Source organism: Nilaparvata lugens, chromosome 9 (genome assembly GCF_014356525.2).
Source record: "Nilaparvata lugens isolate BPH chromosome 9, ASM1435652v1, whole genome shotgun sequence".
Lineage (NCBI taxonomy): Eukaryota > Metazoa > Arthropoda > Insecta > Hemiptera > Delphacidae > Nilaparvata > Nilaparvata lugens.
This window is the reverse complement of record NC_052512.1, coordinates 35168378-35185877: the sequence shown is the minus strand read 5'-3', so window position 1 is coordinate 35185877 and position 17500 is coordinate 35168378. Positions and strand designations below refer to the sequence as shown.

Sequence of the window (17500 nt, the reverse complement as noted above, 5' to 3'; positions counted from 1 at the left end):
ATATAAAAGGAAAAAGGAGCCTCCTTCTTACGTCAATATTAGAGTAAAAATCAGACTATAGAATTATTCATCATAAATCAGCTGTCTAGTGGACTATAATACTACCCTTTCAAAAACATCGAACATCTTGAAAATGTATCTTTCCATCAACGTTAGTAGATAACCACATTAAGTGATTCCACAGATGTGTTGAGAAGCCAGTATATTACTGTATTTTCATAAGGTTTATAAATAGTTTCAATCAGATACTTGTGGATGAGAATACTGCGTGAGGTCTACTGTTCACAGAACTACTATGAGTTATAAAAACTGGAAATAAAATTATTTTTAAAAGCTTACATAACCAGTAAAATGAGTTACAACATAACTTAAGAATTAAACAGCTGTCTTGTAATCACACAGTTCTCCGCCGACAGCGCTATCTGTCGACAAAAGTTGTAACAACAATGGCCGCCGACTCGACTACAACACCATGATGAAGTTCCCCGTTTCAAATTTGATTAGTTAATGAGGAATATTTGTTGGTTGGTATTTTGAATAACATGGAATATAAAAAGAAAAATTATACATTTTTATAGTATACTGATATTATGAAGTTTGTAATAATTTTAGCATGAAACATTTATTTCATAATATATTAATCAAATGTCTGGTTGAGGTATTGAATTTAGCTGGTTTAATCACTACTCTATATGCTTCCTCATCTTAGCTTAGACCTTCTAACCTATTTCAAATGTAAGTTTTTAAAATAGAGATGCTTCTCATGTTATTTAAATGGAGTTACTTTTACGCTCTAAGGAGTTTTTCTGTTTTTTCCTACCGAGAGCGAAAAAGTGACACTTTAGTATTATGTTTCAGGGAGTAAAGTAGGCTCTTTAGACAGGAGGTGGAGGAAAAAGTATTACACTCCCAGCCGTGGCTAAAAGAGCATAAAGTCGAATCAGCATTACACTAAGGCTCAACACACCTATCTCGACTCAAATCGTACGACTCCAGTCGCGGATACTCCAGTCTCACGACTTTACGATTTTTTTGCTGTAAATTGGCGTGTGGAATGCGAGAGACGGCTTGTTCTGTAAATTAAACTCGCTATATACAGAATGACACAGAATAACGGGAACTTTTAAAAACGCCATTAAACATTAGTCGGGAGGGCAAACATGATTTTATTCGAACTAATGTAAAGTTCAAGATTTGCCATCTTAGAATTATTAATAACATACATCACTTTTTGACAATTAATTCTTTAAGATGGCTTCCTCCTGAACGAATACACTCTTGAAATATGTGTTGACGATTCCTAATTGATCACTGCAACATTTCATCATGGATATTGCGGATTTCATTTTGAATTATGTTTCAATTTTCAATTAATTGAAAATTATTGATGCACGGCATTTAATGGCAACTGTGCGAGTGAGTATTGTTTAGTAACCGTGTAATCTCACGATTAGGTTGCGTTTCCTGGTCCCATGATCTGTCCACCTGCGATTTTTTTCTGTTTGTGGAGCTATCTCAAATCAAACGTTTCCACAACTTGACCAATAACTGTGGTTGAATCATAACAGAATGAAATGAAATTCAAAATGAAATTTGACTGAGATAACAATATCCCAGCTTAAATGTTGCAACAATCGTTCAGGAATCTCAACACAGATTTCAAGAGTGTATTTGTGCAGGAGGAAGCCATTTGAATGGAGTAATTGTCAAAAAGTGATAGATGTTATTGATAACCCTCAAATGGCAAGTCTTGAACTTTACATTACTTTGAATAAAATCATTTTTCCCTTCCCACTAATGTTTTATGGCGTTTTCAAAAGTTCCCGTTATTCTGTGTCACTCTGTATATATTTATATACTTTATTAAAAATATGAGATCTAATTCGTGACTACTTAGCATGTAACAAACTTTGTCTTATTTGTGGTGTATTTGTTCGCAACTTATACAATACTATATTCTTTTTCACAGAAAAAGAACGCAGGATCCGAGCAAATGACCGCTTATATAACCGGCAGTTCAACTATGCCGTAAGTAAAATTTTGATTCAATATTCTTCATGTAATTATTTTTGAATCGTCTAAAAGTTAATTTTCTCAGTGTTCGAAGATGAAACATAACAGTATACTGTACTGATTTATCAATTTCCTCGGCCTATCGATCTTCTACCATAAGTAAGGAGAGTATTGCTTTCCAAGAAAATTTAAGGTACACCAATTTCTTGTTTTTTTATACGTTTCAATGTTCAAAAAAAAATGTAGTGTATGATTTTACACTAGAGTTAGACTCTATGAATTATTGAGATGATAGAATGAATCAAATGAAAAACATTTTGAAATTGGATTTATTTATTTAGCGTATGGCAGATACACAACAAATATTTAGCTCATAAGTCTCAAATGCCTAGATATACACTGTATATTTCCAATTTCTTTGTGACGTTGTGTAGTTGTCGGTCAGGAGAACATACGTTTGTCTGACCACCATCATTTGCTAGTCCATTTAAGCAGGGAACCCACTATGCCGTCACCTTCAGGCGCCGTCCGGCACCGACCGTCACCGTTGCGTACCGGCAACATTGCTTTGCATTGTTTAAAACGAACGGCAACCCACTATCCCGTCCGTCACCGGCCACGACCGTGTCCGTCAGTCACCGTCGGCCACCATTGCTGTTTGGGGCATTCTTGCCGGATAGCCGGTCCGTTTTTTTATCATTCTTCCAGTCGACATTCAACTATCAGTGAAGTAAAATACACATAACAGCCAAAACTATCATTGGTTTTACAATCTACTTTTACTAATATCTTCTCATTTGTCTGACAATTAAATCTTGCGAAAGTGCTAAAAATAGTGTTTTTACTATTGTTTCCTTATTTCAATTTATATTCTAACTTAGCATCGTCTTTTCTCAAGTCATCAAACAAATGATGAAATTCACCATATTTGTTTCTTCTTCTGAAGATTTCGTGCACCCAGTACCTATGCTTCCTCCGTTTCTGTATCTCTTCTTCTTCAGCACATGCTGCGGCTATTACTAGCAATTCCTCGTCTGATGAACTCTCCATCGCAACTGATGCATTTCTTCTGATTAGCTCCGGTTTCTGACGGAGCTAACCAGACGGGCAAATGGGTTATCGCCGGAAAAATGACGGTGAAGGCAGCGACTGACGGTGACGGTCAGTGCTGGACGGTGCCTGACGGTGACGGCATAGTGGGTTCCCTGCTTTAGCGTTATCCAATGTGCACCACGGAGGCGAACTAGCGTTACACATATTTAAGTTAAAAATCTGATTGCTGGAACAATTTTGAGGTTAAAGAAGGTTGAAATTCAATTTTCAATTTTCAAAAAAACATTTTCAAAATCATCTTCATCATTACAAATGTCCAAAATTGTAATTTATCACATAAAAACAATCCAAATATAGAATTTTGTATAGATAATGAATTAGAATTACATAAATATGTTTGTACAAAATTCAAATTCATTCAAAAGAATTTGGATTAATAGCAGCTAATAATGTAAATGAGGAAAAAATATATAATTGGAATTTATATCTCCACATATCTCTCTAGATTAGTAGTTCCCAATAGGTTGTCCACAAAAGCTCTGGAGGTGATCCGCGAAGAGTCAGAGGGAAGAAACTACAGTATTTACGCCTAACTAGAAAAAACGCAACTCGCAATGCACACCTGTACTCTGGTTTGAGTTTTGAAAAACGCTGAAGGCGTACGGGGTTATTGCAGCGGGTCCTCGCTTGCACTGTACAGAGTTTGTATGGAATTGAGGTCTTCACTTTCCTGCTAAAATACATACGTTTTTCAAAATGAGTATAGGGGTTTAAGGCTGTGCAAAGGTTAAAAATAAACGTTCTACCCGTGATAGTTTTCAATGTTTTTCGATTTATATATCGAAATGCTATCAAAATGCATCAAGCTATCAAAATGAAAAAGTTTTCTCAGGAAAACATTTTTTTTTCGATCATTACTTTTTGAGATATGAGCGCCTGAAGTTTGAATTTTTGGAACAGAACATTTCAAATTCGGTAAGATATAAATCCATGAGATTTAGATGAAATCTGGAAATATCAATTCTTGAAAAAGTTATTGAATTTACCAAAAATAACTTAACTTAAAGTTATTTTTTAGTTATTTTCAGTGAATTAAAAAATTGATATTTTAAGAAAATTTTTGTTTTACTAGATCAACAATACCAAGAAGAATCTATCCTCTAAATCTCATGGATTTATCTCTTACCAAATTTGAAATGTTCTGTCCCGAAAATTCAAACTTCAGGCGCTCATATCTCAAAAAGTAATGATCAGAAAAAAATCTTTCCTGAGAAAACTTTTTCATTTTGATGGCTTGATGATATACGAATCGAAAAACTTTGAAAACTATCACGAGTAGAAAGTTGATTTTTAGCCTTTGCACTGCCTTAAAGAAATTACACGAGATCAATATTGATAAAATTAATAAAGATCTGAGAATCGCCTCCCGTTTCGTGAACCTCCGTAAGATTTATGAGCTGGTAAAGCCGTCAAAATATGAATAATAGCGGCAGCTATAATACGCATGATACTGTTATACGCATGCGCAAGTAATGATTTTATCCGCATTCCATTCAGTGATCACAATCGACTGATCAATACTTGTTCGCATTTTTTTGTTTCTTTCTTTGTTACAGATGGAAATTACTGAGATATTGCAATTATTCAAATGCTGATGAATTAATTATTATTATTGAAAGAAAATCCTAATTGAATACTGTAATTCACCCCGAAGACTTCTGCTACTGCAAATATTGACAACAGGGTGAACAGCTAGATGGAAATTCGACAAAACAGCCCGGGAAATAATGCTGTCAAATAATTTTTGAATAGTAGCGCTCATCGAATTTCCATCTAGCTGTTTAGTCTACCCTGTTGTCAATATTTGAGGTAGCTGAACTCTTCGGGGTGAATTACAGCATTCAATTAGGATTTTCGTTCAATAATAATAATTCTTTCTTTGTTTTTAAAGCTTCCCAGAGACTCTAATTAGAGTATAGGAATTGTCAAAATTTATGACCCAATCAGCTTAACCCTTAGCTGCTTTTACACCAAAGCTATTAACAAATTGTTAATAACTTGATCCTTATAGATTCTATCAGGTTGAACATAACTTACACATGATGATATGTGTTTGTCAAGTTCCGTTCAATCTAATAGAATCTATAAAGATCAAGTTATTAACATTTTGTTAATAACTTTGGTGTAAACGCAGCTTCAGAGTTCTCGTTTATGCGAAATCATCTTAACCCTTAGGGTTTTCGTCGACCACGACAGGATGAGGATCTTAGATTGGGTAGATTTCAATTTGTCTAAATAACCTAAAAGATTATGTTCTAATGGGGTGGCTGAGTGTATATACAGTATTTTTATACTTTTAAATGGCAATATGTTTTTATTATTGGGAAAGTTTTGATTCTTGAATAATAAACACAAATAATGTAATTTGATCAGCTGTTTCAGCACACTTAAAATTTGGACAATATGAATGTCAACAATGCTTGTCGTCGTCGACTGCGGAAGTTTGCGCACAAACGAAAATGCACCTTGATCTTTACCAGGAACACAGAATACTTTTGAATAACTCTGTGATAACTGTGACAGTTGCCAGTCGCTACTATATATCTGAGACTGTCCAGACCTCTTACTATAGACATTGGCGAATATTCGAATTTGTTTCGAAATGTGATTCATTTTACTGGTCCTACCAAAAATTTGAATTTGCATTGAAATGATTTATAAACTGTTTTGCTCTGTTTCATGCTGCCGTTATCGTAGAACAACTTCATCAGAACGGCAAAATATTCGCTAGCCACTTTTCTACCTCTGAATTTGTTCGAGCAGTTCCAGCGCCTAGCCAACTTCTACTTTCTCTGCCTGATGATTCTGCAAATGATTAATATAATTTCGTCGCTGACGCCTGTCACCACGGCTGTCCCACTTATCGGCGTTCTGTGTCTGACGGCCATCAAGGACGCCTATGATGATTATGTGAGTAGTGCCCTATTCTAACACACTTATTAACTCATTAACTATTCATTAGCGATTACAATATTCAGATTTTATGTAAAATTGCTCTCTCACATATCTTCATTTATTTATTCTCCATTTATCCATACAATTCAAGTATTACATCATTAATTGAGGATATACGGGAAGAGCTGAATATCTTCTCCCTGAATGAGAGAGTTGCATCTTATCGTCAGCAATGGAAAGAGCATGTGGAACGAATGTCAGCTGATAGGCTTCCTCACAGAATTTTCAAGTATAAACTGGTAGGCAAAAGAGACATAGGCAGGCCACGAAAAAGATGGCAATGATCATTATATTTATTATAAAATTATAACAGTAGATTGTAGTGATGCTTATGATGATATTAGACTAGATTTTATTGATGTTATTAATTTATAGATTTTATCTATTTTTTTATTCTAATTACAAGCTGAATGTGAGTCGGAACAGGCAATATCCTAATCCCTGATTGAAAGAAGAAGAAGAAGACATCATTGATTGACCGAGCGAAGTGAGGTCTAAGATTCAAGTCGACAGTTTTGCATTTCTCTTTATTTTTAAATGTTTACATGTTGCGCATTTTACGGCGAAACGCAGCAATGGATTTTCATGAAATTTGACAGGTAGAAGCGATTTCAATATTCAACTAGTCATTCAGATTTAATGTACAGTCCTGTAGCTTTGCCTATCAGCGGAGAAACACTAGACTAAAATACTACCCCTTCAAAAACAACCAACATATTTGAAAGTGTATCTTTCCATAAGCAACAGATGCTCTTTTGTATATTCTCGAAAGCAACGTGTTGCATCCGAGAAGATACTCCAGGAACTTTAATGTATCTTCCCATAAGCAACATATGCTCTTCTGTATCTTCTCAGAAGGAACGTGTTGCATCCATGAAGATACACAAGGAGCTTTAATGTATCTATCCATAAGCAACAGATGCTCTTTTGTATATTCTCAAGAGCAGCGTGTTGCATCTGAAAAGATACACAAGGAGCTTCAATGTATCTTTCCATAAGCAGCATTATGCTCTCCTGTATCTTCTCAGAAGCAGCGTTTTGCATCCATGAAGATACACAAGGAGCTTCAATGTATCTTTCCATGAGCAATAGATGCTTTTTTGTATCTTCTCAAAAGCAACGTGTTGCATCCGCTAAGATACACAGGGATCTTTTCCGAGTTACGGCCTTTTAGTGCAATACAGCATATCAAACTGACAATCGTTCAACATGCTCTTTCCATTGTTGGTGATAGGTTGCAACTCTCTCATCCATGGAGAATCTCTGAGTGAAGGGAGCTTCGTCCAACACGTATCTGTGGGGAGCTTCCTTCATCTAGGGATCTAGGGTCTCTGAAGCCTGATGTTTTTGCAAAGCCGTGAATTTGCAAAGCCCCGGGAACAATACCTTGCCTACCGGGCGCCGGGTGCCCTAGAGGCAGTTTGGCGTCCCCTCTCTCAGCGGAAGGACCTACAAAAAGGCCAGGAGTGGAACTCATGTAGGTCACGAGTTTGTGGGTGGAGAGACTAAACCTCACCACTGCTCAAAGAAGGCCGGCCATTTAGGCAAAACTTCTTGCAAGAGGTGAGGCTTTTGACCCTGCGAAGTTTCGGAGGGCCAAGAAGAAAATACCCAAGAGACCAGAGATGGGTGAAACTCGAGACACAAATGTGGGTCAAGAGGCTGAGTCAAAGGTGGCCAGGTGCCCTAGAGGCAACTTGGCCGCCCCTTCTTCAGCGGGATATCGCACTGGATTGCGACAAGCAGCCAGGTGATGAATGGGATGTGTTAGTACAGGGAAAAACTCCTGGTTCTTGTAAAGGACACAGGTATTGGTTTCTCTTACTAATTAATATACTACTTGGGAACACAATAAGCTTTGGTTTACTTGTGGGGTTCTTTGCACCTTTGGAGTCTTGAATCTGTCTCTTCAAAAACAATAAACAATATGAACAATATGAAAAATATAAACAATATGAACAATATAAACGATATAAACAATAAACAATATAAACAATATAAACAATATAAACAATATAAACAATATAAACAATATAAACAATATAAACAATATAAACAATATAAACAATATAAACAATATAAACAATATAAACAATATAAACAATATAAACAATATAAACAATATAAACAATATAAACAATATAAACAATATGAACAATATAAACAATATAAACAATATAAACAATATAAACAATATAAACAATAAACAATAAACAATGAACATAAAACAATAAATGATAAACGATAAATGATAAACGATAAATGATAAATGATAAACAATAAACAATAAATGATAAATGATAAATGATAAACGATAAATGATAAACGATAAATGATAAACAAAACCAATAAACAATGAACAATAAACAATAAACAGTAAATGATAAACGATAAATGATAAACAATAAACAATAAACAATGAACGATAAACAATAAACAATAAACAATAAACAATAAACAATAAACAATAACAATAAACAATAAACAATAAACAATAAACAATAACAATAACAATAAACATAAACAATAAACAATAAACAATAAACAAAAACAATAAACAATAAACAATAAACATAAACAATAAACAATAAACAATAAACAATAAACAATAAACAATAAACAATAAACAATAAACAATAAACAATAAACAATAAACAATAAACATAAACAATAAACATAAACAATAAACAATAAACAATAACAATAAACAATAAACAATAAACAATAAACAATAAACAATAAACAATAAACAATAAACATAAACAATAAACAATAAACAATAAACAATAAACAATAAACACTAAACAATAACAATAAACAATAAACAATAAACATAAACAATAACAATAAACAATAAACAATAAACAATAAACAATAAACAATAAACAATAAACAATAAACAATAAACAATAAACAATAAACAATAAACAATAAACAATAAACAATAAACAATAAACAATAAACAATAAACAATAAACAATAAACAATAAACAATAAACAATAAACAATAAACATAAACAATAAACAATAAACAATAAACAATAAACAATAAACACTAAACAATAACAATAAACAATAAACAATAAACATAAACAATAACAATAAACAATAAACAATAAACAATAAACAATAAACAATAAACAATAAACAATAAACAATAAACAATAAACAATAAACAATAAACAATAAACAATAAACAATAAACAATAAACAATAAACAATAAACAATAAACAATAAATAATAAACAATAAACAATAAACAATAAACAATAAACAATACCTTGCCTATATGATGTTTAAAAGTCAGGGAGGCAAAGCTACAGGACGTGTTCTGTACATCATTATTAATGTGATATTATTAATTTGTACTTTGATGATTGATGATTTGTTTCTTTGTTTAGCAACGTCACAAGAGCGACCGCCAAGTGAACAACAGGCGCTCGCAGATGGTCCAAGATGGCCGCTTAATTGAAGAGCGCTGGTCACGTGTGCAGGTTGGTGACGTCATCCGCATGGAGAACAACCATTTTGTGGCCGCTGATGTCCTGCTCCTCTCCACCTCCGAGCCCAACGGTCTCTGTTTCATTGAGACTGCTGAGCTTGATGGGTGAGGTTACATTTTTATACCAACTAATTGCATAAATTTCCTCTAACAAATTTGATGGGAATCATCACTATAACATAGAAAACGATGGGTATTGTTCTTCGAAAAGTATCAAATTTGGTGGCCAATTCGATTTATTTGATACCAGCTGGCCCGGCGAACTTCGTACCGCCAAATATTTAATGCATCTAATGACAAACTTTAGCTGGATTCACACCTTAGGAGGCGGGATGCGGCATTATGCTTCTAGCTTATTGGATTTGAATGGAAGAACTAACTTCAAATTCTCCCATTCCCAAGCCTATATATTCTCGAAACAATCTGCTTCATTAAGAAAAATATACATGAATTTAATACAGGCGGAACATTCCATCAATACCCAACAAGATAGGAACAACCTAAGAGACGACACACACCAGACAACCATGTATGAGCGAGGTGTTAGGAGTTCGGGTATTCGGTTGTATAATTTATTACCAGCTCATATAAAAGAAATGACTGGTACAAAATTCAGAGAACAATTAAAGAAGGAGCTGCTGTCCATATGCGCGTACTCAAATGAAGAGTTCAGAGAGTACTACGAGTGTCGAAATGGGGTTTAGAGAGAATAGAAAAAAATGTATTGACTTTTCATGTGCCTATTTATGTTCTAAACCACGAGCGTCGAGATAAGGTTTGGAGAGAAAAGAAAATATATTGACTTATCATTTATGTATTTATGTTCTGTATTTTATTGACTTACGACATTGACAAGTCCAAATACCCCTTTTATAGGAGGTCAGTGGATGAAAAATAATAATAATAATAATAATAATAATAATAACTCACACACACTGAATCGGACATGCAGTGAAACGATATGATAAGGTAATCTCCATAAGATCAACACTCTGTATCACCAAGCCGCGCATCCTCAGGTGTGCTTAGTCTTAGCTTAATCTGATGTACTATATTTTTATGAAAATTATCCAACAATCAGTATTTTATATCTCAATATGGACTCCCTATGTGCTTGGTCAGTTGTAGGCTACAGCAGTCTGTATTTTTAGATATAGTTGAATTCAGCTTGCTGGGAAATTGAATGGCATATCTCCTTGCTGCTAATCTTTCCGTGCATATTCTAAATTTACAGTATTTCGAGTTCTACGACCCAAGTTTGGATGTCGTTTGCACCGCAGCATTATTATTAGGATTAAAATTTTGTGAATCAGTAGAAAGAAAAAAATACAGTTCTACCGATGACTGTTGGATGTTACAATGATTATAACAGCTGATTTTTATTTCTGTGTGTGGCCAGCTCAAAAATCTTCTTCCATAAGGATTGCATGTAAACTTTGATAGGTCATAAACCTGCTCCTGAACATAAAAAACACAACTAAACAAAATTCATAAAATTCGGTGCACACATAAAAAAGTTATTGAATGTCAAAAGTTGAGGCTCGATTTTTATTCATATAGCTTATTATTTTTTTCATCCAGTTGATGAGATTGAAAAAAAAAACACATGAGAGACATCAAAAGTTATTACTTGAGGCTTTGATCATAAAAAAAATATTAGTAGAAATGGATTTAGTAGGAATTTTTAGATATTTTTAAGCTGGGGTTATGCATAACCCCATGTTGTCTCTAAGCATTGCTTTATTTGGGTTGTCCTTCCAGGTCAAGCTCTGTAGTATCCCAAACAGTGATGGGGATCTAGGTTTAAGCCCTTTAGTATTCCATACAGTGATGGGGGGTCCAAGATTGTTACCCAAATACTTCCCTCCAGATAATCCTACTTTCTATTCATTAATCCATTTATTTGATCAGAAATTAGTCGCCTTGGTGGTCCTAGTTTAAATCTCATAACTCATTCGGCAACAAAATTATTTCATGAACTGGGTTTTGGTAGGCTGGCCTACTGGTACAACAAATACGTATCTCAATCTTCAATGCAGATAATAATTTCATCAGCGCAGTAAGCTCATCAATGCTATTCCTAACCATTTAATCACTAGTAAATTTAATAGGAAACTGCTAATTGAAATTTATACATGGATAATCTCGAACAATCTAATTTTGGCAATGTAATTTCCTCAGTATAAAGACTTCTCATGTTTTTTATGTGATTATCATCTATTCTTTACTTTCCCGTATGCCTTCACTATGCTCTTTCTCTTCCCTTCCTCACCCACTTTTTCTTCTTCCTATTTCTTAATAATATCCCATTATTTTTTTTGTACTGTTAAGCATTGAACACTCGGCCTCTGCGCTCAGGTTCCTGGATCCTTGCAGGGACTTCCCGTTTTTAATATAGCTATGTATATTCCTACTAATGGTATTTTTCTTTTTCCATTTTATATTGTATTTTACTTTTTCCGTTTATAACCATTTCTGTCATTGTAATTATGTTTTCGGGACAAATAAAGATTTGATTTGATTCGATAATGCTGGAGCATCAGCAATAAGAGAGGAATATTGGTAGCTTACCTCGATTTTTAGAATTAGTTACTCATCTGACTCTCTTCTTATGTAAGTATATTATGGGCTTATGTTTCTAATTGTTATCTAATAATGGTGTGTTTGATTTGACAGGGAAACTAACCTGAAATGTCGTCAATGCCTGCCAGAAACAGCTGACATGGGACAAGATGACGGCCAACTGAGCACTTTCGATGGAGAAGTCGTTTGCGAGACTCCCAACAACATACTCAACAAGTTCCAGGGATCACTCACATGGAAAGGAAAGAGGTCAGTAATCCATTCCATTCAACGTTCCATTCAACGTAAAAAGTACAACAGTGTCAGTTTTTTTGCTGCACAAAACTATTGAATGGGGTGGTGTCAGTGAATGAGTCACCTATGCATTCCAAAACTTTCCCCCCATCACTCCACTGAGTTGCAGTATCAACCGAGCAATGGTTCAGTCTTTAGGTGCCATTTAGTCGCGACAGTGCATGAGTCGCACTGTGCATAAGATAGGGAAAGACTGTATACGGGGACTGTAAACAACCAATAACACAGAATTGATGGCTTTGCTTGATGTACCTTATTGGGCTATGGAATGGTAATCATCCAAATGTTCATAGGCGTAAAATAATCCAAGGAGATGGAAAAAGTAATTATAAAATTAATTCATATGTTTTGAAAGTAAACAGATTACATAACACTTGGAAAATTGGATGTTGTAAAAAATACAACACGCGACTGCTCGTGTGATTGAGTAGGGCGCAACTACCGGAAAGATAATAATTATTTAATTGATAAAAAATGGAGCAAAAAATTAATAATGTAGAATGATCGAGAGAGGATAAAAGGCTAAGCCCAAAACTGTCCCCTCTTCCTAATTTTGATCAGCAATTGATGTTTCCAAAGAACAGGGTTATGTGATTTTGTATGAAGTTCCCCAATGTAATCAAGTTCCCCAGTGTATGTGGAAAATTGGAGAACCGTGAACCAAATTCGTGACGAACTTGATTAAATCTGGATTAAAAACTTTGTTCGGTTCGTCTGCCAGGGCGATATATACTATCTATATTATATTCAATATATTTTCTTCCCACAGCAGCAGCAAACTTTGAAACGCTCATCTCTAGACCCCGAAAGACACTGAAATAACGAATAACGGTTGTTCGCTCTCTGCACTACAGAGTGTGGGCAAATCCTACACGAACTTGGTTCCCCGAACCAAGTTCGCCGATCCAAGTTCCCTAATGTATGGGGCCCTTAAGAATGAATTCTTCATGGTATTAATAGTCTAATTGAATGAAACCCAATTTTTTTAAAAATTTCAATTGTTGAAAAATTATCCAATCTAGCCTACTATAAATGATCAAAATTAACTTTTTGATGAATTATTTTTGGTAATTGTATAACTTTCTCAAAAATCGATATTCTTTGGGAGTTGTTGTTGTAAACCATGCAGAATTTATCCTTAGAATTTCATGAATCCATATCTTACCGAATTTGATATGATCTGTCCCAAAAATGTAAACTCTGGGTGCTCATATCTCAAGAAGTATTCATCTTAAGAAAAAATTTTTTTCTGGAGAAACTTCTTTAATTTGATAGCTTGATAGTATACAAATCGAAAACTTTGAGAAATATTACCAGTAAATAGTTCTTTGTATATCTACAGTGAAAAATGTCACTTTTTCTCCCTGGAGGGGAAAGATTGTCCAGGGAACAAAAGCATTTTTCACTCGTGATATATACACAAAATTTTTCCTCCAACTACATGTTTATAAAAACTGCAAATAGAATAATTTTTAAAAACTTATGTGACCAGTAACAATTAATGTGTTACAACATAACCTAGAAAGTAAACAGCTGGCTTGTAATCACAGTTTACCGCCGAAAGAGCTATGCGCTATCTGTCGGCAAAAGTTGTAACAACAATGGCCGACTCAACTACAACTATGATGAAGATCCCGTTTCAAATTTGATTAGTTAATGAGGATTATTCGTTGGCTGGTATTTTGAATAACATGGAATTTAAAAAAATATTTTTATAGTATACTTACAATTATGTAGTTTGTAATAATTTTAGCATACAAACATATATTTCATATATTGATCAAATGTCTGGTTGAGGTATTGAATTTAGTTGGTTCAATGACTACTTTCTATGCCTCCTCATCTGAGCTTAGACCTTCTAAACTATTTTAATTGAGAGTTTTTAAAAATATAGAGATGCTTCCCATGTTATTTAAATGGAGTTACTTTTACGCTCTAGGGAGTTTTTCTGTTTTTCCTCTCGAGAGTGAAAAAGTGATACTTTAGTATTATGTTCCAGGGAGTAAAGTAAGCACTTTAGTCTGTAGGTGGAGGAAAAAGCTTTTTTTGCCTTCTGCACAGTAAAGGCCACCCTTACAATGAGAGTAGCAAGCTTCACTTGTCTTCTTGCAGCGAGATCATCATGACATCATTCGCTTGCCATAGTCATATTTTGTGTCAGTGAACTGATATTGAACAATCTGTGATTATAAATGTTGAAAATGTATTTTTATGTTTCAGATATCCATTAGACAACGATCTAATAGTATTGCGAGGATGTATCCTACGTAATACCGAGTGGTGCTACGGAGTCGTCATATTTGCTGGAAAAGACACCAAACTCATGCAGAACTCTGGAAAAACAAAGTTCAAACGAACCAGTATTGATCGCCTGCTCAATTTCATCATCGTCGGGGTTTGTAATAAATTTCTCAATTGATTTCACGTTTATTGTCTCATTATAATGGGAAGATAAAGAATATTCATTTACTGTTGGTTATTTCATATTATTATTCTTCATTTATGTATTATTAAATCCATTCTATTAGGTCATTTCTATTCCTACTGGAGATGGAATCACGAGAACGTTAAATGCGTACAGATATACGCGCCTCCAACCCGCTCCGCGCACGCTCTGCCCTCGTTTGGCCCTCCTTCCGCCATCGCACTGCAATCGCTCCGCCATCGCACTGCAATCGCTCCGCCCCCGCACTTCACTCGCACCGATCATGAACGTTACGGGAGATGTTAGCTCTTCTCGCGTTCCACTCTTGCTCGCCGGTCGATCATCAATCGCTCTGCTCGATTGACGTTCGGTTGCGGTGCAGAGCAAAAGTCTGTACGCACCTCTACTAAACTTATCCTCAACTCAAAGATAGGATTTGCTGATATCATTCACTACCTAGAAGGGCTGAAAAGTATGAGAATGGTTCAAAGCTGTCCTCCAGGGTTTTGAAAACTTGATATTCTACACTATTTTCCATTTGAATAATACTATTCAGTTTCAAAAATTGAATATATTTTCAAGGAAAACCTTTTCATAGTTTTCTATTTTTAAGATATATGAGGGCCTAAAGTTGAAATGTCTTCGATTGAACATTTCAGAATCGGTAGCATTGAATTTATATAAGATTTTTCTCCTCCTCATCCTCTTCCTCTTTCTTCTTCTCTTTATTTTTCTTCTTCTCCTCCTACTCCTCCTTCTCCTTCTTACCCTTCTTCTTCCTCTTCCTCTTCTTCTTCCTCCTCTTCTTCTTTTTCTTCTTTTTCTTCTTCGTCTTCTTCTTTTTCTTCTTCTTCTTCTTCTTCTTCTTCTTCTTCTTCTTCTCTTCTTCTTCTCTTCTTCTTCTTCTTCTTCTTCTTCTTCTTCTTTTTCTTCTTCTTTTTCTCTTCCTTCTTCTCCTTCCTCTTATTTCTCTCCCTTCTCCTTCTTCTAATACTTTTTCTTCTCATTCTTCTCCTACTTCTTTTTCTCCTTCTTCTTCAGCAGTTATCCCTAAAAAGTTAAAATTTTAATACAAGTGTCTACTTCATCACGGAGAAATTGAACAATTTCCATCTCATGCTATCTTGTATTATATTTCCGGCAGATAGTGTTATTTCTGGTGGCGATCTGCGTGTTTTGCATGGCGGCGTGCAGTTTGTGGGAGTTGGAGTTTGGCGACCGGTTCCAGTTCTATCTGCCCTGGGACAACATCATCCCCAACGAGCCTCCACAGCTTGGAGCGTCCATCATCGGTCTGCTTGTCTTCTTCAGCTATGCAATCGTGCTCAACACAGTTGTACCTATTTCACTCTATGTCAGGTGAGTGCTTGAATCAAGTACAAATCTATTGAATTGAAAAGTAATCTACAATTTCCAATTATACATAACAGAATATTTCAAGAGAAGAGAGAACGTATGGTTTGCGGGGTAATATTCACGGCTTTGCAAAAACATAAGCCTTCAGAGACCCGAGATCCCTAGATGGAGGACGCTTCGTTGAAGGAAGCTCCCTACACACAGAGATTCTTCATGAATGAGAGAGTTGCAACGTATCACCAACAATGGAAAGAGCATGTTGAACGAATGTCAGCTGATAGGCTGTGTTGTGCTAAAAGGACGTAACTCCAAAAAAACTCCTTGTGTATCTTTTCGGATGCAACACGTTGCTTCTGAGAAGATACAGAAGAGCATATTCTGCTGCTTATGGAAAGGTACATTAAAGTTCCATGTGTATCTTTTCGGATGCAACACGTTGCTTCTGAGAAGATACAGAAGAGCATATTCTGCTGCTTATGGAAAGGTACATTAAAGTTCCATGTGTATCTTTTCGGATGCAACAAGATGCTTGTGAGAATATACAGAAGAGCATCTATGTTGCTTATGGAAAGACCGCCATGAAGCGGTAATATATAAATCGTTATAAACCCCATTTCCCGTTGAGCCCAAAATTTGAAACATATGTCAATATTTAAGGCTTAATTTGGGCTTTTAGAATATCCCAAGTATAAGTTTCAAATTTTGGGCTCGATATGTTGGGGCCAGCTTCACGGCGGTTATGGAAAGATACATCAAAGCTCCTTGTGTATCTTTTCTGATGCAAGCCGTTGCATTTGAGAAGAAACAAATAAGCATCATTCTGTTTGCTTATAAAAAGATACATTTTCAAAAATGTTGGATGTTTTTGAACAGGTGGTATTGTAGTCTAGTGGCCCTTTGCCTATTGGCAAATTCACAAAACCCGGACTGTAAGTTGACTGTTGACGTTGTGATTGCAGTGTGGAGGTAATTCGATTTGTTCAGAGCTTTCTAATCAACTGGGACTCGAAGATGTACTGCGAGAGGCGTCACATGGCGGCCAAAGCACGAACTACCACGCTGAACGAGGAGCTTGGCCAAATACAGTACATCTTCTCGGATAAGACCGGCACACTGACACGCAACATTATGGCCTTCAACCGCTGTTCGATTGCCGGCGTCTGTTATGGCGAGCTGATCAACCCCATCACAGGCCAAGTTATCGATGTTGATGAGGTTCGTATACATATTTATTGATAAAATTTCTCGTAAATAATATC

General features: G+C 35.2%; 1 protein-coding gene across 1 annotated transcript in view; it reads left to right on the top strand.

Annotated features, from left to right (window-relative positions):
• The window catches only part of LOC111054170 (phospholipid-transporting ATPase ID), a 110214-nt gene that overhangs the window by 44002 nt on the left and 48712 nt on the right, over positions 1-17500 (top strand). Inside the window, exons 3-9 of the mRNA XM_039435801.1 lie at positions 1970-2028; positions 5824-6036; positions 9483-9688; positions 12260-12415; positions 14681-14855; positions 16030-16244; positions 17201-17456. Coding sequence (XP_039291735.1) covers positions 1970-2028; positions 5824-6036; positions 9483-9688; positions 12260-12415; positions 14681-14855; positions 16030-16244; positions 17201-17456 — 1280 coding nt within the window. The remainder of the gene's footprint in view (positions 1-1969; positions 2029-5823; positions 6037-9482; positions 9689-12259; positions 12416-14680; positions 14856-16029; positions 16245-17200; positions 17457-17500) is intronic.